Source organism: Paroedura picta, chromosome 8 (genome assembly GCF_049243985.1).
Source record: "Paroedura picta isolate Pp20150507F chromosome 8, Ppicta_v3.0, whole genome shotgun sequence".
Taxonomy (NCBI): Eukaryota; Metazoa; Chordata; class Lepidosauria; order Squamata; family Gekkonidae; genus Paroedura; species Paroedura picta.
In genome coordinates, this window is record NC_135376.1 from 44,449,308 (window position 1) to 44,471,743 (window position 22,436).

The 22,436-nt window shown below is 44.8% G+C and overlaps 1 protein-coding gene and 1 long non-coding RNA gene across 5 annotated transcripts; one reads left to right on the plus strand and one right to left on the minus strand.

Moving 5' to 3' along the window:
- Positions 1–22,318, plus strand: FGF8 (fibroblast growth factor 8). 4 transcript variants are annotated; one of them, XM_077349487.1, is made up of 5 exons: positions 1–413; positions 4,159–4,195; positions 6,249–6,429; positions 14,592–14,698; positions 20,411–22,316. In XM_077349487.1, exons 3-5 carry the CDS (start codon positions 6,405–6,407, stop codon positions 20,696–20,698), a joined length of 420 nt encoding a protein of 139 aa, XP_077205602.1. In that variant the 5' UTR covers positions 1–413; positions 4,159–4,195; positions 6,249–6,404; the 3' UTR covers positions 20,699–22,316. The 4 variants fall into 4 exon arrangements, with proteins under 4 accessions (XP_077205602.1, XP_077205601.1, XP_077205600.1 ...); XM_077349486.1 differs by lacking the exon at positions 1–413 and adding an exon at positions 3,473–3,956 and having other exon boundaries at positions 20,411–22,318; XM_077349485.1 differs by lacking the exon at positions 1–413 and adding an exon at positions 3,633–3,956 and having other exon boundaries at positions 6,282–6,429; positions 20,411–22,317.
- LOC143843445 (uncharacterized) lies at positions 8,748–12,242 on the minus strand. The gene is made up of 3 exons (XR_013233558.1): positions 12,082–12,242; positions 10,106–10,294; positions 8,748–9,213 (listed from the first exon to the last, which is right to left on the minus strand). It is a non-coding gene; the product is annotated as an uncharacterized LOC143843445 (long non-coding RNA).
- Positions 22,319–22,436: the final 118 nt, after the last annotated feature.

A 22,436-nucleotide genomic window follows, 5' to 3' on the forward strand; every position in this document is an offset into this window, starting at 1 on the left:
AATAACTCTGGACAGAAATGCAGAATCAAATCTATGTCGTGAGAGCTGTATGGGTCCCTTTAAATCTTCTTTCTGCTCTGATCTAATTTCCTGCTATTAGCACTGCTAAACATATCCCAGTAGAGTATTTTATCTTTTGAACAACTGCTTTGCAGTTGCTGCAGAGATTTCGTTTTCAAAGGACAGAGGAATATTTTCCAGTGGCAACTTCCAAAGTTAGTTACAGGAGGAGAGTTCTGCAGGAGAGCTTCATAAACAGGTATCCAGGTGGCAGCAGCAGATCTTCCCTTTTCTTTTAGTTCAACATCACCTCTTCAGCAGATGAGACATCTCTGAATAAGCATTGCTGTTGTTTTCTCTCTGTTTTGTGCACCACCTACTGCTGCAGATCCATCAATCACTTGCAAGATCAGGTAAGCATATTTTTAAAAAGAAGAGTTTACTGGAAAACTAGATGGGGGGGGGGGCGTTGCAAACCCTATTTCTGGGCAATTGCCTTAGTGTGAATAAACCATACCCTATGGATGTGACTGATGCATTCTAGTTTCCAAAGTAGCAACTACAGAACATTTGCCCTGCATGCAAGGGAGGAAGGCAGCCTAGAGTCTGTGGCATAGATGACTCAGAATGCTGACTCCATTTGCTAAGTGATACACCAAGCCTGGCATGACATGAAATGCCATGAATGCTGACAACCTTGCTCCTTCATTCTTCTACACAGGGTGCATAGGCAGCCATGTCTTTTCTTCATCTAGTATAAGTTGTGGGGGTTTCAAGTAAACCAAAGGTCATTCCCCATAGAGGGTGCTGTGTAGGCCAGAGAGGCTGCACAAAATCCTGGTTAATAATGCAACCGATTCACAAGTGAATGGCTGTGCCTTCTTCTGAAGCCACCTTCATCCCAACACCAGTTTGCACGGTTATTACGGCTGCTGCCGTTTCCTCCTGCTGTTGCTTCTAGTTAGGCAACTGGTTGAAGCTACATCCCAATATAAATTGGAGACAGGAAGTAAAAGTCTGAAATTTGCTTTTTTGGAAAAAGTGTACACCTTCTTTTGACATTCCTTTTTGGTGATGTTTGAAACTGTATGATGCCATTTTAAAACTGTGCTTCAAGGTATCCTTAAATCTCAATGAGCAACAGACAGGAGATGGCACGGGGGGGGGGGTGCTTTGTGCTTTTTCTCTGAAGGAAGACTGTGCTGGAAACAGGATACTGGGGTGATTTCTCTGAATTAACCTGGTGTTTCTCTGAATTCTCTCCTCAAAACCACTTTTATAATAGTGTTGTTTGATGCTTGTGCACAATCAGCACTGTAGCAACTACTGCCCCCCTTCCAAATTGTGTTTGAAAATGAGAATACATTTTTTTTTAATTCAGTCTCAAATGGAGTTGTGGCTAATTTATTCAAATGGCCTAAAGGCTAACTGGGGCATTTGGGTAATTGGATTTGGATAAAAAGAAGTGCTGTTTACAGTGTGTTAACTGGTGAAGAGGTATATGGAGGAGATAAGTAGATCCATATTACCAGGATGGGGGTGTTGAATAAGTGAGGTCTGGAGAAAGATATTGCATTATGCTGGATATAGATGGGAGGGGGGATACACAAAAGGTATTCCTACTCTTCCCCCCCTCCCCCCGCCCTTTCCAGTGCTCCAGAAGTTGTGAGGCTGCAACTTCTGGCCTTATCAGCTTGCAGAGCAGATAAAGTTACCTCTCAAACAGAAGGTGTGCTCCCAGGCTCTCCCCCCCCTCCACACACACACACACACACACACACACACACACACACAACTGACCTGCTCTGTTGTTTGGGCTGAGCTTCAGTTATCAACAGAGGGGAAATGGCAGCATTTGGGGGCACTTTCAGTATTTCAGAGGAGGTGTTTGTGCCACCTTGGCTTGCCCAAATGGTTTTAGTTTGCCTTGAAAGTGGTGAATGAGAAAAGGGTAAGCGGATAATGGGACTTAGGGGAAATAATGGGCAATGTGGCTTATTTATTTGTTTAGCGGAGTGTTTCCCCCCCTCCTGAAACTCTTGTTCTTCAATCTAATCCTTTTAATGTCTCTCACTTGCTGTAGTTCCCTTGCACTGCCTGTCCCAATCCACAAACCGGATTTCTCCAGCTCCCTATGTGAGGTCTGTGCTTATGTCTCTACAGTGAGCAGGGGCCCAAAGCTGCCCTGCATCTCCCTTTAGATGGGGTTGGCCATTATGTGGACAAATGGCTGTATCTCTGCCAAGCAGACAATCCGTGGTGGGGAAAGACCAGCTTCTGGATATTGACAATAGGGACTGTAGTGTAGGTGCAAGAATATTGATCTCTCTTCTCTTTGTGAACCCACAACTGTTCTTTAGTTGACTACACCCCTTGGTTCTCATCCGGATTAGGCTTTGATCCAAATTTACCCACCCTTACCACCTGTCCTGTTACAGGGCAGAATGCTAGGATGCAACCCTGATAGGAAATTACAGCCTTCACCTGATAGCTGCTGAGGGGAAAGAACTCTGTGTGTGTGTGTGTCAGTGTAACACACATTTCTCTGCTTCCTGGGGGAGCAGCATAACCTGTACAGTAGATTGTTCAGCTATGCTCGAGGGTCTTCCCAAAAAATAAAAACGCTGGGGAAGCAACCACCTGGTTTAGCAGTCATGTTGCATTGCTACTGCTTCATCACATTCACAAAGCACCACTAATGGATCTTGCACCAAGCCACAGAGGTATGGAAACCCTCTCCCACAGCAGGTCGACCCAAGCGTGCTTTCCAGAGAGGCAGGACGGGGCAGTAGCCACGCAGAGCCGGAAAACGTTTGGCCCGCTTTTTACAGCAAGGAACTTCAAAGTCCAGTAATGCAGGGAATTGTCCCCGGCCTGTGAGCGGCACTCTGCCGCCCCGCCCACCTGTAGGACAAGCCCCAGCGGCCGCTGCCTGCCTGCCTGCCTGCCTGCCTGCGCGGGGCGCCGCAGGGGTCAGCTGAGCCCAGGGTCGCTGCTCGCAGGAGGGCGGCCGCTGGTCCCTCCGGGAGCCCCTTTGCTCCCAGGGGGCTCAGCAGCTCCGGCCAGGCGATGCTCTTGGCGTCCGTGCCAGGCAGGGCGCCAAGGGCTCCTTTCCGCGGATGCGGCTCCTGCCCCAGGGATCGAGCTGCTCCCCCCCCCCCGAGCCTGGGCAAAGCCCGCTGGGTGCCGGCAGAAGTGCCGCCCGCCCCCGCCCAGGTGCCTTCTCCCGCAGGCGCCCCGGCCTCGCCCCTCGCGCTCCCGCCTCGGGGGCTGCGGCGATTCCCCCGAAGGGGCGCCCTCCCCTCCCGCCGTCCCGCCAGCCGCAGCCCGAGGCGAAGGGGCTGACCCAGTGGCGAGCGGCGCACAAGAGGAGGGAGGGACCAGGGCCGGCCAACCCCCCCCCCCGGCGCTCGACAGAGGCGCGCACCCCCCAACTCCCCTCCCCTCCCCTCCCCTCCCGCAGCAGGGCAAAGCTCCGCAGCCCGGGCGCCTGGGCTCCAGTGGCCAGCCAGCCCGCCGGGGAGCGCCTCGCACGCCGCGCTCCCTCCCGCCGCTCCCCGCCAGCCCGCTCGGCTCCCCGGCCCCAGCTGTCAGCCCCGTCCGGGCTCCCCGGAGCCAGCCTGCCTGCCTGCCTGCCTGCCTGCCTGCCTGACAGCCGCGGCCCGGCTCGCCCTCGCGCGGCGGCTCCGCACCTCGCCTCCCCGGACGGGCTGCGGGGCTCTCCCGGCATGGGTTGCTGGCAGGCAGCGGCGCGCCCTTGAGCCCCGAGCCGCTCGGCCCCGCTGCAAAGACGCGCCGGGGAAAGGGGGCGCCCCGTCGGGGCTCCGGCCAAACGACAGCGAAGACAGGCGGCAGCGCCCACCACACCGGCCCCCGAGCCTCGCGCCCGCCCCGCGAGGCGAGTCCGCTCCAGCGCCGCTCAGGATGAATCCCTTCTCGTCCGTCTTCAGCTACTTGTAAGTATCCGCTGACGATCTGACTTCTCTAGCTCGCCTCCCTTTCCCCGCCGGCAGGAAAAAACAATAGCCAAACAGACCCCCCCCCTCAATTTTTCATCTTTATTTCTGCTCCATTTCAAAGGCAAAAAAAAAAAAAAATCACCTCACCATCTACTTTGTTTTTTCCCCCTTTCCCCCACCCCCTTGTCCATCATTCTAGGCTACTACACTTGTTTGCTTTCTGCTTGCAGGCACAGGTAAGGAATCGCTTTCTTTATTACTTCTTCAATCTCTTCTTTTGTTTTTATATCGAACTGTCGCCAAATGGGAGCGTTAAAACGTCACCCCCCTTTTAAAAGTGATCCTAAGGGAAGGAGTTTTATAAAAGCATAGGTAATCCTTGAGTAGGAAAAGCTTGAGTGGCCAAATGCAAAACAGGGGATTTTAGACTGAGGACTGGGGTTAAAAGAAAGGTAGATGAAAGTTTAGACGGAAAATTGAGATTGCAGACCTAAAAGCCAGCATCGTGCAATGATGTGGAATACAGAGCAGGAAATAGATGCTGATTTGTTTAAATTGCTGTGCAATATTGCTCCAAATCAGCAATTTTAAAAGCATGTTTAAATTATTAGCACTTCAATTATGAGGGTTATTTTAGTTTTTACTAAAAATGTTTAAACAACAGGGATCCTTGCACATTTTAATCAAATATAAAAGCTCGGTATTAGTAATTTTGGCTGTTAGTGATTAGACGTGCTGCTGCTATATTAAAACTGCAGCCTCATACCTTGGAAATCTATAACCCTTCTGGTTCAGTATTGATGGCAAATCCAGGAAGAGAAAAACAACTGCCTATTCAAAAAATTCCCCCACACAAGAAAGGTGTAACAGGTGTAAAATTCTGAATTAAAAATTGTGATGTCCAACCCCGCACACACCAATTCTGTACCTGTGTGGAAAAAACAAAAACTGCTCTGGGGGCAGGGGTGGGAATATGGAGTTGTGTAAAAACCTCCAACTTTCGGGGCCATCAGAGCAAAGAGAGTCTGGTTGTCCACATGGTCCCCTCATCAGAGCTAGCAAGGGAATCCAGCGATATAATCAAAAGAACCATGGATAGGAAATGCGCACACACAAAGGAAAAGAGAGGGAAATTGTCAAGGGAAGACCTCTATAAACTCTGTCTTTCAGAAGGAAGGTTGCTTTCCCATTTACATGGAGCAACCTTAGCATTTGACATGGGGGCTGGAGGGGGGAGAGGTTGCTTCATGTGCTGCCCCCCATGAGGTTGAAAGGAACAAATCTCCTCAACATTTGCTCTGAATACGTCTTTATAAATGTCAGGGGCAAACTAAACCCCTTCAGACTTAAAAGAGGAATGGGAGATTTAGAGGGTTGGAAGAATTCTCCTAAGACCAGGCTGGGAGAGGAGAGAAACAGATTTGGGTAGTGGCAAAATCATTGTGCAGCTCCACAGCCCGAGTCATTCCATAACTGAGCATACTCCTCACAGGCTGACGATTGCTTTGAATGTGTGGGGGTGGTGGGAAACCCACAGCTAGCCTCAATGTGTATGGAAGGGCTCATAAATATTAGCTGGAAAGACAATTCCGAACTGCCTCGGCTGCTGACACAACTGATCCCTGTTTAAGGGGGATAAAATACGGCTGCCTTTGCATGGGGGGTGGGAGCGGCACTGGTGACTTTGGTCTGGGGCACGAGGCCCTCGGAGCCCCACAGGGCAAAACTTTCAGGTGGGCCATTTGGAATTCCAACAAAGTAAAGAGGAAAGCCCAAGGATAGATGTTCGTACAGATGTTCGTAGAGCACCATGGTCAGATATGAATGGTCCAACAAACACAGTCTGCCTTGTGTGGCTCTGGTGGTAATCTAGACTAACTCCAATGTTTTCTACAGAACAATCTTGGATTTTAATTGGTTTAATCAGGATTGGGACCCTTGCCTGGTGCGGTTCAATCGTGTCTGCAATCTACTTCAACGCAGTGAAAATCTGGGGAAGCAAGCAGAGCTATGTGGGGGTTAAAACAAGTGTCGGAGGCACCTCGTTCTGGTCCCAGTGCTCTAGAACCAATGTTTCCCTTAATCTGGGTTCATTTCCCATTGAAAAAACACCTGGTCTGGGCAGGGTTATAACTTCTCAATCGCAAATCAGATCCCCCCTAACGCCCTTGGCTCTTCACTGCTCCAGCCAAACGTTCTCTCAAAACGCACCTGGAACATGCCAGCATAGCGTTTCTCAGAGGAGTAGAGATTATAATGGTGTGTTGTATATTTTTTAATTTCCTAAAGGTAACTGTTCAGTCCCCACCTAATTTTACACAGCATGTGAGGGAGCAGAGCCTGGTGACCGATCAGCTAAGCCGGAGGCTCGTCCGGACCTATCAGCTGTACAGTCGGACCAGTGGGAAACACGTGCAAATCCTGGACAACAAGAAAATCAATGCCATGGCAGAGGATGGAGATGCTCACGGTAAGGCTTCTGTATGTGGGTAGCAGTGCTTGGGGGAGGGGGGGCATGCAGCACAGTAATTGATGATTTCCGTCCCTTTGTTAGCCAGAAATCATTACAAGGATGGGGGAGGGGGGGTTGTGATGGAAGAATGTAGCAATCAATATTTGTAATAATAGTACATTGCTTTCCCTCTGAGGATTGAAATAAAAGCTTATGAGGAGTGCTGTAGGGTTTTTCAAATTTCTGCACCTGATCTTTGACCACTCGAATAATGGGGAAAGTAGCAATTTTTTAAAATGTCCATATGGGGAAGGGGTGAAAATGCCCTAGCTGTTTGGAAGTATTGGATGGTGTGGTCCTGAAACACAGCCCTTGAGATAGAAATGAAGACACTTCGATGATACAACTCCCCCTAAGTTTTCAGAATCTGAGGGAGAACTTTAACATGAGCACACCTTGAAAGCTAAACTTTGGCAACCAACCGAAACCCTTGAGATGTGGGTTAGGTTGTGGTAACAGGTCTTCCTTCTCTGAGAAAAAAGGGGTGTGTTGGGGAATTGCTGAGCAGTGTGGAAGTTTTAAATACTTAGACTACAAGGCCTTGTAGGAGAAGCAGAGGTGTCAGCAAGACTCGGACTCCCATAAACAGTATGGCCCTCTCCCTGTTCTTTTCTTTATCAGCGTGGGACAGTGCAGGAGGGTTAGGAAAGATGCTACAGGCTCTATCTTGCTTTCTTGGCAAAATTGTACATCTCCTTTTGTGCATGCCACCATTTGTATAGTTATGCATCATGGGCTTAAGCATTAGCTGTGTGTCTTGCTTATGTGCTCTGATACAGTTTAAAGTTGGCTAAAGGTTTTATGTTGGATGTTAATAGCTGGTTCTCAGTGTATTCCACACATGTATATTTTAACCTTTCAGGCAAAACATCCAGAGCATAAACCAGCTATAATTTGAACATCAGTTTGTTTCCAACAAGAGGGAAACTTTTTTTAAACTTCTTATAAGAAAAAGTGGAAAGGACTTAAATAACAATGTTCAGAAAGTCCAGAATGAAGCGAGAGAAGGAGCTTGAAAAAGAAAAAACCCTTCTATTAAAACATAATAAAAAGGTTAAGCATTTGAAGAGCAAACTGAGTAGTGATCTAAAACAGAGAAAGAGAGAGAGGGAGAGAACACAAGCAGTTTTTCAGATGTAAAGTTTTAAAAGAGTCGCAAGTCTGTAAATGTTAAAATAGAGGTTCAGGATTGTTCTATATGAATCTCTGGAGAGACCCCCATGTCTGGAAGAGCTATTAAAACTCTTCTTACTTTCACCTTTTTTAACATTTCCTGAATACTTTCTCCTCTTCGCAGTCCAGTTAGGGGATCAAGTATGCCTTGCTGCATTTTTCCTGCATCTACGTAGCCACTTTCCCTTCAAAGTTTGAGCATGAAACATAATTTTACTGGGATAAATCTGTCACTGAAGTGAAAGAATAGAGTTGAAAATGTTGCCCTCCCCCACCCACACCAACCTTTCACACCATTAACAATATATATTAAAACCGTAAGTTTTATTTTTAAATAGTATTGATCTGGCTTTCTTTTATTTATTTATTGGGGGGGGGCTGTCAGTAATAAGGTGATTTATTCTTTCCAAAGGTCATTTTTTCCTGCTGTGACACTTTAACAGCTGATCTAATGTCAGGTCAATTTTTGTCAGTTATTTGTCTTAATTGTCAATATGGGCCTCAGCCTTCTAATTAAGAGTGAAGCCCCTTAGATGATAAAATTTAGTCCACTTCCCCAAGCGTTACTTAACAGTCGACCATCTGAATTCAAACCATCCTTACCTGTATGAATGAAAGGCAAACTGCCTTGGAAGTGAATGAGAATGAGGTTTAGCGGAGGCTTGCGGAGGGAGTTTGAGCGTGCTGCTGCAAGTCTTTGTGGGCAGGGTGTCCTTGGTCTTTGCGTCCCTGCCCTGCTGTTAATCCCCATCTCCTCTCCAGAGCAGAGTTCCAAGGGGGCCTTGCCAAGCGAGCAGTGATTCAGCGTTGGAGGCTGGTCACCAAAGAGGCTCGTGCGGCAAGGCAAAGCCCACCAACAGGCGATAAATCAGAAAGAGCCTTTGAAAAGGTGGGAAGGGGGGAGGAAGCATGTGGTGCTCAGCCTCTGTCCAGGGCTGCTTTTCTGTGCCTCTCCATCAGTCAACAGAGGAGAGCATGGAAATTGATGCTCTTTAAACCTTTTACTGCTCTCTTGATCGACCTCCCTTGCTCATGCCCCCCAAAGACAGATAAATAAGGGGACCTTGTCTGCGTAGCTCAATGAAGAGGAGTCAGGAGTCCAATTGCTCTTTAGCAGGGGGTTTTACAGATGTTAATATTTTATAGGCAGGAGAAGCGCTAAAATTAAAGCGGCTGTAATGGGTCGGAAGGAGTGATGTGATGTGGTAATTCATATACAGTGCAACCTGCACATGCAGGAGGAGGGGAGGCGGGAATGCCGGCCCTCCGGGATCCGGGCTAGAGCACCAAGGACTAAAAGGTTGTCTGATTCATGTATACCTCTGCCTAGTGCGAATGGTTAAATATAGAAACAAAATGTGTCCGTATGCTATTGCTGGTGAGTCTCGTGCCAGTGACATGGCTGTTTCTACAGTCTTTCCTTTTGCTCGGTTACTGCATTAAGCGTATTGGTCTCTGCTAGAATAATAAGCCACTCACGCTTTCCTTGGGCAGGTGTAGGAGAGAATATGTTTTTCATATCTACATGTGGTGGATTTTTCAGTCTTGCAGTTCAAAACTTGGTAGGCCCTTGCAAAAGAGGAAAAGACAGATGGTACATTTCTACAAATACCAACCTACCAATATAATAGACTGTGATTCCATGTTTCTTGTCTGTTTCTAGAGGCTCCTGCCTTGTCAGGCTTTAGGATGAAAGCTGTTTAAATTGAACAGATCATTAGGACCTTTCCTTTGAGGGTTCTGTATACCCATGCATAGCTTGCCTGGTGCCCATTTGGACAGCAGTATCTTCACACCTGAATTTTCTCCTTTAGAAAAGCCCATTTCCCCTTCAAAATTCCAAAGTTACCTTTTTGTCAGAGGATATTCAGGTGCCTATGCAATAACTCTCCCAGATAAATGTTTACTGTGAGGCATTTACTGATTTGTATAAGGCACAGCTAGAGAATCCTGGATAAGTAGCCCGAAGACTGAAATTAGTGTCTTACCCACATGACTGGGACTTTTGCATCCTGTATTACCTGCCTCCCATTTTAACTTTTTCCTGGCTGCAGTGGAGCACCAGGTATTGGGCAGATCACATAAGAAATTATACAATCCCTACCTAGAGAGTCTACAAATAAGACAGTTAGGACAAAAGTGAAGGAAGAGGATGGCTGTTGATTAAGGTTTACAGGTTGTCTTGGGGAGTCCTAAAAAGGAGGCATTGAGAAGTGTAAGGCAAACCAATGAAGAAAAATCCTATTTGGCACAGCCTGCCCTTTCTTCTGCCTGACAGAGGGGGAAGGAGAGCCAGTGCTAGGAACTATTTTTGCAAGGAAACTGGAGTGGATCCTGAGGTGAAGCTCCAGTAGGGGAGGGGCGATACTGGAAGCAGACACAAAGCATCCTTGGGGCTTTGCAAATAATATCACCACATGTGCAGCTGTAGCTTCTGTTGTGTGGGATCCACATTTCTTACCTTGAGGAACGGGTTCTGTTTCAGGCATCTCACGTTTGCTGAGGTCTCAGATTACATAATAGGATGCTTGGGGAAAATGCTTATTTCTTTGGTTAGCCGGACCATTATGATTTGGAGTCCTGTCTGGAATGTTATTGTGTGGCATGGTCAGCTATGGAATGTTTCCTCTAATATCACTGGCAGTGGCATCTGGAGAGAGTGAGAGAGAGAGAGAGAGAGAAGGTTAAACATGGCCAATGGGGAAAGGATGGATGCAGAATAGACATGGCGGCTGGAGCGGGGTCCAGCTCCACCACCCAGCAGTTCTCCTTGTGAAAGCCAAAAATGTCAGGAGTCTATCATTCTATTGCATTTTGTCCTGCTCCTTCTCAAAAGAGCTAAGGGTTGTGTGAACCAGGGTCACAGACTTCTTTTATTCTCACAACAACCCTGTTAGGTAGACAGGCTGAAAGACAGTGAGGGGTCCAAGGCTGCCCAGTGAACTTCATTGCTAAGCAGGGATCTGCTGGCTGTGTGGAAAAGGGAAGCAGATATATTGATTTGTTTGACCTCATTACTGGAACAGTCTTATTGAAGTGTGCTCTGTACTGGAGGGGCGGGGACATTATCCATGATCAGTATAGGGATGCCAGCCTCTAGGTGGGGTCCAGAGATCCAGACTACAGAGATCAGTTTCCATGGAGAAAACAGATGTTTTGGGGGCTGGACACCTAACAGCTCTTGGATGTATATTGAGACTTTAAGAGATGGTTCTGCCAAGCCAGGAAGGCTGGTGATCCATACATTTCAGTAATATGCCGTAGCATTTTGCCTAGCTTAGTGGATCTTTGCCATTATCTGGCTGGATCAGTTTGTTGAGATCACTTGACTTAGATCCACTTTGTGGAGCTATACCTTACTTGGTTACAATTTTGATCTGCTTCTAGTAGACAAGCCAGAATCTTGTTTTCTCCAGTCCTGTATATTTCTTATTGATCTTTGTGGCTTGTCTCTATGACTTGCCCTTCCCATATTCTGTTGATCAAACTGCAGCTGGTCTCTTCTATGCAATATCTACCCAGCAAGGAACTTCTACTGGCCTAGTCTACATATATGATGCTCAAGATTTCATTTTATGTGACAGCAGCACATACATTTAACCTCCTGTCTTCCTTAATCATGCATAAAATAGGAGGGGTGATTTTAATAACAGAAAGGGCACATAGTTGTGGGGAGCTAAACTCTGCCGTTAGCCTCTATCCAGCCTGTTGCTGGAATCCTTTTGTTCCTCCAGTCAAGGCTCCTCTACTAGAAATAAAATATCAGGTTAAACATATGTTGAAGATGTTTTGGCTTCCCTCACCTCATGTGCCTCTTTGATTCTTACATAAGAGTATGTCGGACTTGGGCTTAAACAAATGGGCCGGTGGCCATTGTGCTTAGTTTAAACGTCAGTATGAGAGCATGGTGCCAGTATGCAAAGCACAGTGAATGCCACTCACTGATACTACTGGATAGACAAACTGGAACCCCTCGTAGTTGGCTGGACTTTAGCAGAGAGTGCCATGCTGTGCATCATCATCTAAAAAAGCAAAACAAAAGGCTGTCTGACTTCTTGCTGAGAAGTGCATCCTTCTCTTACGGTCATAAAGGACAAAGCTAGATTTTCAAGAGTTCCCAGGATTCTTGTGTACCTTGACCACTAAACAAACAACAAACTTTGCACAGGATCAGAATATTACTGCAGTGTCCTTAGTTCTTCATATTCTGCAAGGAGGAAGGCCTGGGGTGAGTAAGATGGCTCTTTGGGGCTGGCTGACTGGCTCCAGTTCTTTGGGGTTCACATGGCAATGCGAAGGAGGGGACAAGCCATTGATCTGTGATTTGCATAGCCACTTCAAAAGACAATCAATGTCTCCATTAAAAAAAACTGAGACTAAATCAATACGCCCTCTCAACTCTCACAAAGGTGAAATGCATTAAGGGGCTGCCCTTACCCTCCACAGCTTCCTCTGCCAGCTGCAGAGTCAGCATCAGTGTGGAGAGACACACAGCAGAGGGAACCAAACCATCTTATGGATCTTCTTGACCTCCAGAGAATGGAGATGCACTAAGAGCAAGAGGGCAGAATTGCAACATTACAAAATTAGAGTATGGTTAGCGAGAGTGCTGCTGCCCCAATTGCAAAGCTAGCTTTAAAGCAGAGTGTTCAAATGCTGTCTCCACCCAAGGGTTTTGGATTAACCTTTATGTTCCCTGTCCTCTTAGGCTTTGAACCACAGTATCTTAATTCTTTCTCCATGAGTGAAGCAGCTAAAAATTTAAATAACAATTTGAAGTTCCTTGAATTCAGAAGTGATGAGGGAAAATATTCAGAATGAGAAGAGCTGCAAGGTGTGGTCTGTCTTGATGGGTCGTTGCTTGAGATTAGGATCTTTCTTTCTTCAAAACCATCCTGTAATATTTGCAAGCGCTATTGTGGTTGTTTGTGGGTGGTATGTTTGTGTAGCTATGGGTAGATGGATCAGGAAGCCAGTACAAGCAGTAAGTCTCTGGTCCTTGTACATGTAGACATGTATGCTGTGTTTCATGCTGCGCTTTTATGAACTACATGACGTGCAGGACATGTTCAACAGCCAAACAATGGCACCATGAGGAAGCTACCATGAGGGAGTCATCTCATGCCCAGTCATCTCAGTGGCAAGGGAGGCAGTTGGCGTCACCTTCATGCGGGGTCACCAACTGCCAGATGAGGCTTGGAGTTCTCCCAGAATTACAACTGACCTCCAGACTATGGAGATTAGTTCTCCTCTAGGAAATGAGAGGTTCAGTGGGGTGGATTCTATGGCATTGTTTATTATTTATTAATATTTATATTTGTTAACCACCACTTCCTGACCCAGCTGACTTGTGACGGTGTACAACAAAGTTAAAAACCCACATAAAATACAGACAGTATCATAAAACAATGACAGCAAAAAAAATCTAAAAACCTCCCCCCCTCCCCCACCCTATAATAGCAGCCATCACATCCCTGCTGAGTTCCCTTCACAAATTCCACCCCCCTCAGGCACTACCCCCCCCCCCCCATCCAGCAATTTCCCAAACTTCAGGGTCTGCTTTCCCACCTGCTGGACCCAAGATAAGCCCCTGAAGTGCAGACCCAGGAGATGAACCCTGTGGGAAGCCACATCTGAGGTCTTGTTTGAGAGAAGCAGCATGTTTACCTCAGATTACATTTTGAGTGCCAGCTACCCAAGGAGGCTTTTGATTTCAGGGAGGCATTCAATTTACGGCCAAGAAGTTACATTTGTTCTATATAATATTGCTTAATAAACATGCCTTGTGCTTGAAACCATAAAGCCATAGCCCCATTAACAGCACTAATGATCCTTCATTGGCAGAGAAATCTGATACGGTTATTTCAGTCACAGCCCATTGATTTCAATGGAGAAACTCTGTCTAGGATTGTACTGCCAGTGATACGGTAGGCAACAGAGGGGTGGAAGACCATAGAGCAATGAGGCAGGATACAAAACTATGTTGTGAAATGTGGGGGGAAAGAATATTGATCATTGCCTTAATTACTGAAGGGGGGGGGGAGATTCCAGATTTCTACCAGCCTGCAAAAAGTTATTTCTAACCTAGAAACCTATCCCCTAATACCACTTATGTGGCTACTGTGTGGTGAGGAAAAATCACTTTGTGTGTACCCCTGTTCACTCACCTGAGACCTGGAAATCAGGGCAGTGATTATCCTTGGGTCACATTGATTTAGACTCTCCTACGTATCCTGTTTTTCTGCAGTGAGAGCTTAAGACTGCCCTCTCTAGACCCTGTAGCGAAATGGCTTCTCTGCACTGGATAACCTGTGGTTTTATCCTCATTGAACTTTATGACACTTTGGTGTTTATCCCTAATCCCAAATTTTGGGGGTTAGTTATTAATTGAAGACTAACATGCATTACATATGTGCTCAGAGGGAAATGTTCTTCCATGTGTAAACTGCAACAAGGTGACTTGCCACCGAGAATAAAAACAGATGTTGAGGGAGAATGGGCCCTTGTTTTGTTCCGCTTGCCCCCATTTTGTGTAGCCTCCCTATACTCCTGAAGAAAATTCCCATTTCAACTTATTCCAAAACAGTACCGATCTCTTCTGCTCTTGCTTTGACTGCGGATGATAAAGAGGATAGGAAACAAACTATGTACAAGGAAAAACAAAGGAGAAAAGGTTATAGAACAGGAAAGATGAGCAAGAGGTTGGTAAATAAGGTTTCACAGTTCTCCTCCACCCATATCTATGCTATAAAAGGAACTGCTGCCCTCCACATGACATGTAGCTATGGTTTCTATTGATACTTCCTGATGCCACAGGACATCGCATAGCAGTGTCCCTCTCTGATGTCATGTGGATCCTGAAATGCTCAACAAGTTGTCTCTCCTTGAGTTGTGTCCATTTCGTAACTTTCATATGACTAGTTTTCGTTTCCTCTTGTTCCCTCCAGCCAAGCTCATTGTGGAGACTGACACATTTGGGAGCCGTGTGAGAATCAAGGGAGCTGAGACAGGATTCTACATCTGCATGAACAAGAAAGGAAAGCTAATTGGCAAGGTAAGGAGTCAAGGCTGTGAAATTTGTGCGTATGTACACAGGTATGCAAATGGCCTGCAGGGAATGAACTGATGAGCAAACAGCTGTTGCACCTTCTCACTAGATATAGGCAGAGCTGTAGTGAGAGTCAAATCTATCTATCTCGCAGGGAATTGGGCTAGGCATTATGTATGTTATATATTTTGGGACTGGTGACTCATTAGGGCTGCCAACCTCCAGTTGTAGAGTTGCCAGATTTTGGAGGTGGCAACTGTTCGGTGGTTGGCAACCCTATCTAGATGGTAGCTGGAGATCACCCAGAGTGACAGCTGATCTCCAGTTCACCCATAGAAAATCTCCATTTTGGAAGGTGGTCTCTATGGCATTGAACCCTATTGAAGTCCCTCCCCTTCCCAAACCACACCCTCCTCAGGCTTTCCCCCCAAAATCTTCCAAGTATTTCCCAGCCTGGCACAGGCAGCTGTCCCCCCATGGCAGACGTTAGTCTGGAATCCTGAAAATTATGTCAAATTTTAGTGTTACTTTTGAGGAGCAGTTTTATTCACAAAAACAAGACACACACGTAAGTGTTGCCTTCATGAGGCCGAAAAGAGAAACTGAAAACTGCATTTGCTTCAGCATTCAGACACCAGGCAGTTTCTCTGTGTGATAATCCTGTCATCAAGGGACTTCTCTCCATGCGGCTGTCCCTTCTTACAAGCTAATATCACTTTCCACATTCCCCACACTCCTGCTTCAAACTTGGTAAAAATTGTACAATCCATAAGTAATTAAATCATGATACAGAATTCCAAAATTGAAGGAGCTGAAATGAAAACCTGCTAGATTAATCTTTTTGTACCATCATTTGCTTGGCACCAAATCCTCCCTAATTTTCTCACTTCAGCAGGAGATGGATGGCCTGAAGGCTTGAAACAAATTAATAATTACCATAAATTAATATGAATAGTAGTAATTTAAATTAATGTCCCTGTACTTGTAAATCTTGTGCTGTGAAGGATATGGCTTCATATCTTGATATTCAAGCACTCAAACAAGAATTTACTATTGCTGAGGGAACAGGATGCTGCTGTAAAGTTGCCAACCTCCAGGTGGTGACTGGAGATCTCCTGGAACTCTTAAGTGATCTCCAGGCCACATAAATCAATTCCCCTGGAGACAATGGCTGCTTTGGAAGATAGGCTCTATGGTATACTATGCTGAGTAACTAACCTCTCTAGGCTCTACCCCCCTTATCTCCAGAAATTTCCCAACCCAGACCTGAGGCTGTCATGGCATCTATTAGGTAGTGCCTGTAACATTACAAATAACAAGGGGCCTGTGACTATATACGTAATTTCTGATATTAGTATTAACCATGTTAGGTTACTAATACCATATTAAAATGAAGGATAATTTAGGAGGCAGCCTAGGAAATGTCTTCTCCATTCCCCAATCACTACTTTTACATACAAACATTGCAGTTTTCTGTCATCTTCTTGTCAGCTAGCTCAAAATTCACTGCTAAGTTGCAAATTTCTTTCTTCTTGTCAGCTAGCTCAAAATTCACTGCTAAGTTGCAAATATCTTTCTTCTTGTCAGCTAGCTCAAAATTCACTGCTAAGTTGCAAATATCTTTCAATTTACCATGTTGATGTGTTCTTTTAAAATGGGCCTATAATGCTAAAATCTTTCTGGGGAAAGCATATCTTCCTGACAATTCATGTGGCCTTTCAAAACAAAGGATTGACACCAATAAGGCCTCTTCTTTCCTAGCAGCCTTTCCTGCGACCTTTCCCTTATGCTCTATTGTGTATATTATTTTTGTCTCTCAGGTGTGTGTTCCCTTGCCCATCCCCCTTGGGCAAGGTTGCCCACCCTTCTCTGGTGCTCCATGAAATTATATGGCTACTTCAGCAATGATTTAGGGTATAGTATTTACAAGTATAGTAGGGCTACTTTATGGGTAAAACAGGGAGCTGTCACCAAGCATGAGAGAGAGAAGCCTTGTATATGTGACATATGTATAATAAACAATGCATAGAGAACAAAAGAGGAGCTGCGCTTGAAGACCTCATGACTGATCTCAACTGGCCTCCTCCTTACTTCTGTTTGCTTGAATGTGGGCATAGCACCTACCTGCATGACAACTTGTCCCCGCAATTAGGAACACTGAACAGAGGAGTATCCTTTGACCCATTGCAGAAGACTACCACCAGAAGGGTCTTTTGCAATGGGCTAAATAGCTCAGATTGTTTCATTTCTGGGTGGAAGGCTCCTTTTGCACACACCCTGTGGTCATAAACCACAGTGGAAAAGAGCGCTCACAAATCCCTTCCCCACTCTATGAGCTCCTTCTCATGCAGAGTGTTACTCTGTACAGAGTAGGGCATACATGAACAGAGTAGGGCAATAGCTTAAATTCAACCTTTAAGCACGGGAATGTGAAGCATCCCTATGTTTGTGCTTTCAAGATACATTTAGGAATATGTTTTACAAAAAGAGACTTGAAAATATGTAGCCAATGATTGGGGAAGTCACCTGTGTTTGGGGAGAGGAAAGGTAATGGGACTTCAGGGCCCTGCAAAAATACTGTATGACTAATAGAAATTAGGTCAGATAAGCAGTTATGTGCAAATAGGCTTCAAAATACATTATTTAGACAAGTCACAGAATTCACTGGTGCCAAGTTTTTAAATGTTTTTTTTAAAGCAAGACCTTTTTCACCCAGATATAATGTTGATGGACTTCTCCCAGTGACCCCAATGGCTGCCTGCTCTTCTGGAGAGAAAAGTGGCCATTGTTCATTTGCAATTGTTGATAGGAGCACATGCAGCAGAGGAAAAGTTTTTAACTCTTAGGAGTCTGAAGTCCTGCAACAGCCTCTACACCATTGTTGGAACAAATTATTCCAGTGATTTCAAGGTGGAATAAAACAAGACATGCTCCAGATTAAAACATATACAGACTATAGTTTAAAGCTCCCAAGTAAAATGGACTTAACTGGGCTTTTAAAAACAATGACCAGCAAATCTCCTGGGTCAGGTAATTCTATAATGAAAAAAACAAAGGGCCGTCTTGCATTTCCCCCTTTTGGTCCAAGCAACCAGTATAGTACTCCTCTCTCTGCACCATCTACCAGAATTTTTCTGACTGGAAGGAGGACAGGGAAATGACAGAGAACAATCAAAAACAGACAAAAGAAACTCACAGGAGAGGTTTAAAGATTTGATTGATGGTGGGGCCTGTAGCACCAGAGCCAGTTTAAGGATTTGCAGGGCCTAGCAGAGTACAATTGCAGTGGGAGCAGCCAGATTGGGGACAGAGCCCCCCCAGGGGAAAGGGGTGTCACTATGTCCTTAAAGAGGGAAAAGGGGGTATCCAAGGGGAAGAAGGCACCTTGTGCAGCCCCTGGAAAAGGGGGGCCAATAGCATGTGCTACATGGATAAACCGGTCCTGAATAGTCATCTTTATTTTATATTAAATTATTTTTATCAATTTATTTTAAAGAATCAAATAGGATAAATTATTAAATCTTCCATTAGCAGATAGTTTTTCACTGCATAATTCACTATCCTTGCACAAAATGTGTCTGATTTGCAATCAACTCTACTACAGTTTTCCCTCTCTTGGGGAAACAGAGGAGGACTTTTTTTTTCTTTTGCCTATTATTTTGGGGTTCGGTTCCTCTGAGGAATCATCATTTTCTACAGTTAAAAACAGGATGTTAGGCAATGTGGTGATGTGCCCAATACTTTTTCTTTTGGAATAACAGCGCAGGTGGAATTTACTCAAGATGAAGTGGTCCCCGGCCATAGCTGTTTTGATATCCAACTGTCAGGTGTTTCTCTTCCTATTTCACTTTACAGCAGGTTCCAACAGTCTGGGCAGAAACTGGAACAGAAAATAAAGAACTGTCAGTGGGGAAGTGCTAGTGTATCACTTCAATCACTGCAGTTTGAGGACTTCGCTCTTACTCAGCCATGCTCACATGGCTTTTGGTGCATATTTGTGTAGCCTCTCTCAACTAGCATTTTAGTTCCAATTGAGGATGACTTTTTCCTAGGGCTGTGTGTGTTTCACACACTTGTTCAGTACCTTAGATTCCAAAGCAGAATTTAATTTCTGGAGAACTGAATTTTCAGTATTAGGAAAGCAGATTGTTAGGATAAGGAGTGCTTAGGTTTTGTGAGAAAATCTGTTGAAATAAAAAATCAAATGTCCTAACCAAATGAATATATCTCCTATAAATCCAGTTAATTCAGATTTGGAATTTTATGGAATTTTATGTTGAATAGATAGATAATTTTGGACCTGATCTCAGCATAAAATCTCACTGCCCCCCATGCACACTTCCAGAGAAAGACAAATATTAAACATTTATTTTTCTTTCCCAGTGGTGACCATTTGGTCTTCCCTCTCTGTTGTTCTGTTTTAGTCATGAGCCTATGCTGTGTTTCATTGGCCTTGCTTTCCTTCTCTGGAAAGTAGCTCTCTTATCTGTATATGCAGTACCAGGGGAAATGTATGCAATATAAATTTATCTAGGAACAGTCAGGAGAGTACGTTCTATATAAACGTTCTAAAATGTTTTATGTAAACCGCCCAGAGCCGTAGGGAAGGGCGGTATAAAAATCTAAATAAATAAAAATAAATAAATAAGAAATTGGGGATAGAGGAATTAGTGGTTTGCATTTTGTTGCCTATCAGCCTGTTGGTCCTGCTTCATTTTTCAGCCACTGAGTTGGGAACTGGGAGCAGGCCATGACAGTGGGTGGGGGAAAGTAGGCACCCACCTGGTTTCACAAGACCTTAAATATCTTCATCAACCAATCATAGTGGTTAGTATGCTGCAGTATATGCTGTTTTTTTCTGAGGGATCTACTCTGTGTTTTTTACAACAGAATTCCATTTCAGTGTAAATTGCATAGGGATATGAACAGCTTCTTTGCACATGATCACACAGTTGCTAGCCTGATTTACACTCTGTTCTAGTGGAAGGGGGAGGACAGCCAGGAATTCACAGTCCAGGTGATTCTTCCTGCCACCCAAGTCTGCCCGTCAGTTTAGTATATCAGAGGCAAGAGTTGAAGATGGATTCCTAACAGTACCATTCAAATCCTTAATCCCAATCCCTAATGAGTTGGGCTGCATTCAAACAAAGTGAACCTCAATTAGCAATATCCTTGGTCTGCCAGGTTTTCTAATAAGTGCTAAGGTTACTTTGCACCTTCAGGAGGTGGCATCTTCTCCCTCACTTTTGATCTACACATTAAAACAATACATAGTCAGAAGCAAAGGAAAATGTGGACTAGGAAAGATATGTGTGAATAGAATGCTCAGATATTCAAATGAGGATTACCAAGGGTACTGATTACTCTTAGTATTAAATACCAATATTCCTAGCATTCCTGCAGTCTTGGGATTCAGCATTTTGATTCTTGACTGTCTATAGTGGAAAGGGAATTAGTACTTGAGGAAGTGCAACAGGCAGTGTAACTTGCATTAAGGGAGGCTGGTGTAATGCCATCTAGGCCTTATTGTACCCAACTGACAAAGTTCAGATATAAACGGAAGTGTGAGATACCCAAAGAATTATGCTAGGAGTTCTTGGAGGCCTTGGAGTTGCTTCTGACTCTGGGGCCAAAGGAATGTGGAGAAAAGATGGAGGTCGTCTTTAATCACCCGTTTATTGCCACCATTAAGTTGTCTCTCATTGTTTCCATCTGCAGAGCAATGGCAAAGGCAAGGACTGTGTCTTCACAGAGATTGTGTTGGAGAATAACTACACAGCATTACAGAATGCCAAGTATGAGGGGTGGTACATGGCCTTCACTCGGAAGGGCCGCCCCCGCAAGGGCTCCAAGACTCGGCAGCACCAGCGTGAGGTGCACTTCATGAAGAGGCTTCCCAAGGGCCACCAAACAACGGAGCCTCACAGACGCTTCGAGTTTCTCAATTACCCTTTCAATCGGAGGAGTAAAAGGACTCGGAACTCCAGCCCCAAGCCGACCCCCTGACCAGCCCTCCACCTTGTATCCCACGGGCCCACCCACGGTCCCTTTTATTGGAGGACTCTGTGAAGAGACTTAATAGACGGACATTAACTAGAGACTTACCTGTTTATAAGAATTACAAAGGGGGTGGAAGAAGAAAAAACTTGATCTAGTTGTTTATAATTGTTCATGTTTTGTGTGTGTTTTTTTAAAAAAAAAACAGAGGCTCTATTTTTGTATTCCAAGGTTAAGAAAAAAGCAGCGATGCATTCACAGACTTGTGGAGAGGTGCTTTTCACTTAGAAGCATTTTGAGTCTGGGGTGGGGGGTTGGGGTTGTTTATTAGGTTGTTTTTTTTTTTTACGTGGGGTAGGAGGTGATAGATCTAGGGAGAAAAATAGGATGTTCTCCCTTTGGTGAAATAAATGCATTTGGGACCAAAAGTGCTACCTCAAAACCAATTGTTGAATAGGATGCCATCCATCAGAAGCTTCTGTGCAAGTTTCATTCATTTTCATGGGATCTTGGAGTTGTTTGTTTGTGCAAATCCCTTTGAAATCAGCAAGACTTCCAGGTACTAAACTTTGTGGGGTTTGCAACCACTGTAATTTTTTTAAATGTGAGAGAGAAGGATGAGAACAGAAAATCGAAAGCTGACCACTGAATGGCTGCTACCACTATGGCGAGAGCCACTTGTTTTTTCTTTGTTCTGTCAAAGGTAATCAAGTCTCCAGGGGGGTCTGCATTTTTATTGCTGTAGAATTTTTGTTGTATTATTTGTTATGACAATAAAGTGTCACTGAGTTCCACTTTGTATTTCCCCAACACCTCAGTTTGCTAAGGTATTTCTTGCCCTGAGTCTTCCAAGAGGCAGAGAGGAGATTATGCACATATTATAGACTGAGAGAGGCTGATGCATATGTTTGATCCCTTGGAAGTCAAAAGGGGGACGAGCAAGGCAGGTGTGCTCCCGCTAGGCTAGGTGTAAGTACAGGCAGCCCCTCATCCAGCCTCCCGTGGAATACTGCCTGGCATTCCACTTGCCAACCCAGAAACCAGAACACGAGTGAAGATAATGGCATTTGGGAAAGGATGTTGAGAAAGGATGGCTTATTGGCAAAGTGATCACTGAGGAGAGAGAGATGCTGAACTGTACACTAGTCCTATATCCATCTAGAAAACCACTGTTGCCTTTCCTTGTTCCTTATGGCCGAATAGAATGTTCTGACATTGGTCTTCAAATCTACTGAAAATATATTTTGTCCCCTCTGTTTCATTTCTCTGCAGGAAGTTAGAATAGGTCCAGAAAACTATGACTGAGATGGATATCACATTTGTCAAAACTGAACTGCAGAAGCACTGAATCTTACTTTAAAGCAAGAGGCAAAGAGTCTATGGTAGTCGTATGATCTTGAAAACAAGTCCTTGCAAAGGACAGTTTTAAAGTAACAATAAGCAGAAAGATTTTTTTTTTTAAACCTCAGTGTATGAAAACTGTGAACTGGCTTCCTTTCACAGCCTCATCTTTTCTGATAGGTGTGTCTTTTATCTCCTCAAGGGTTTTTTTTAATTGTTATTGTGTACAAATTAAATATGAAATGGCTTTGAAATATTTATTGAATACATGCATTAAAATTTTGTACTAGAATAAATAAGGCTTGCTCTCTGGGTGTGTGATTTCCAGCAGGGTTAGGAATTTTCCAGGAATGGAAGATGAGGATTGGGAAGGGAAATCTGCAAACAACAGAGGTGGGGAAAAAAA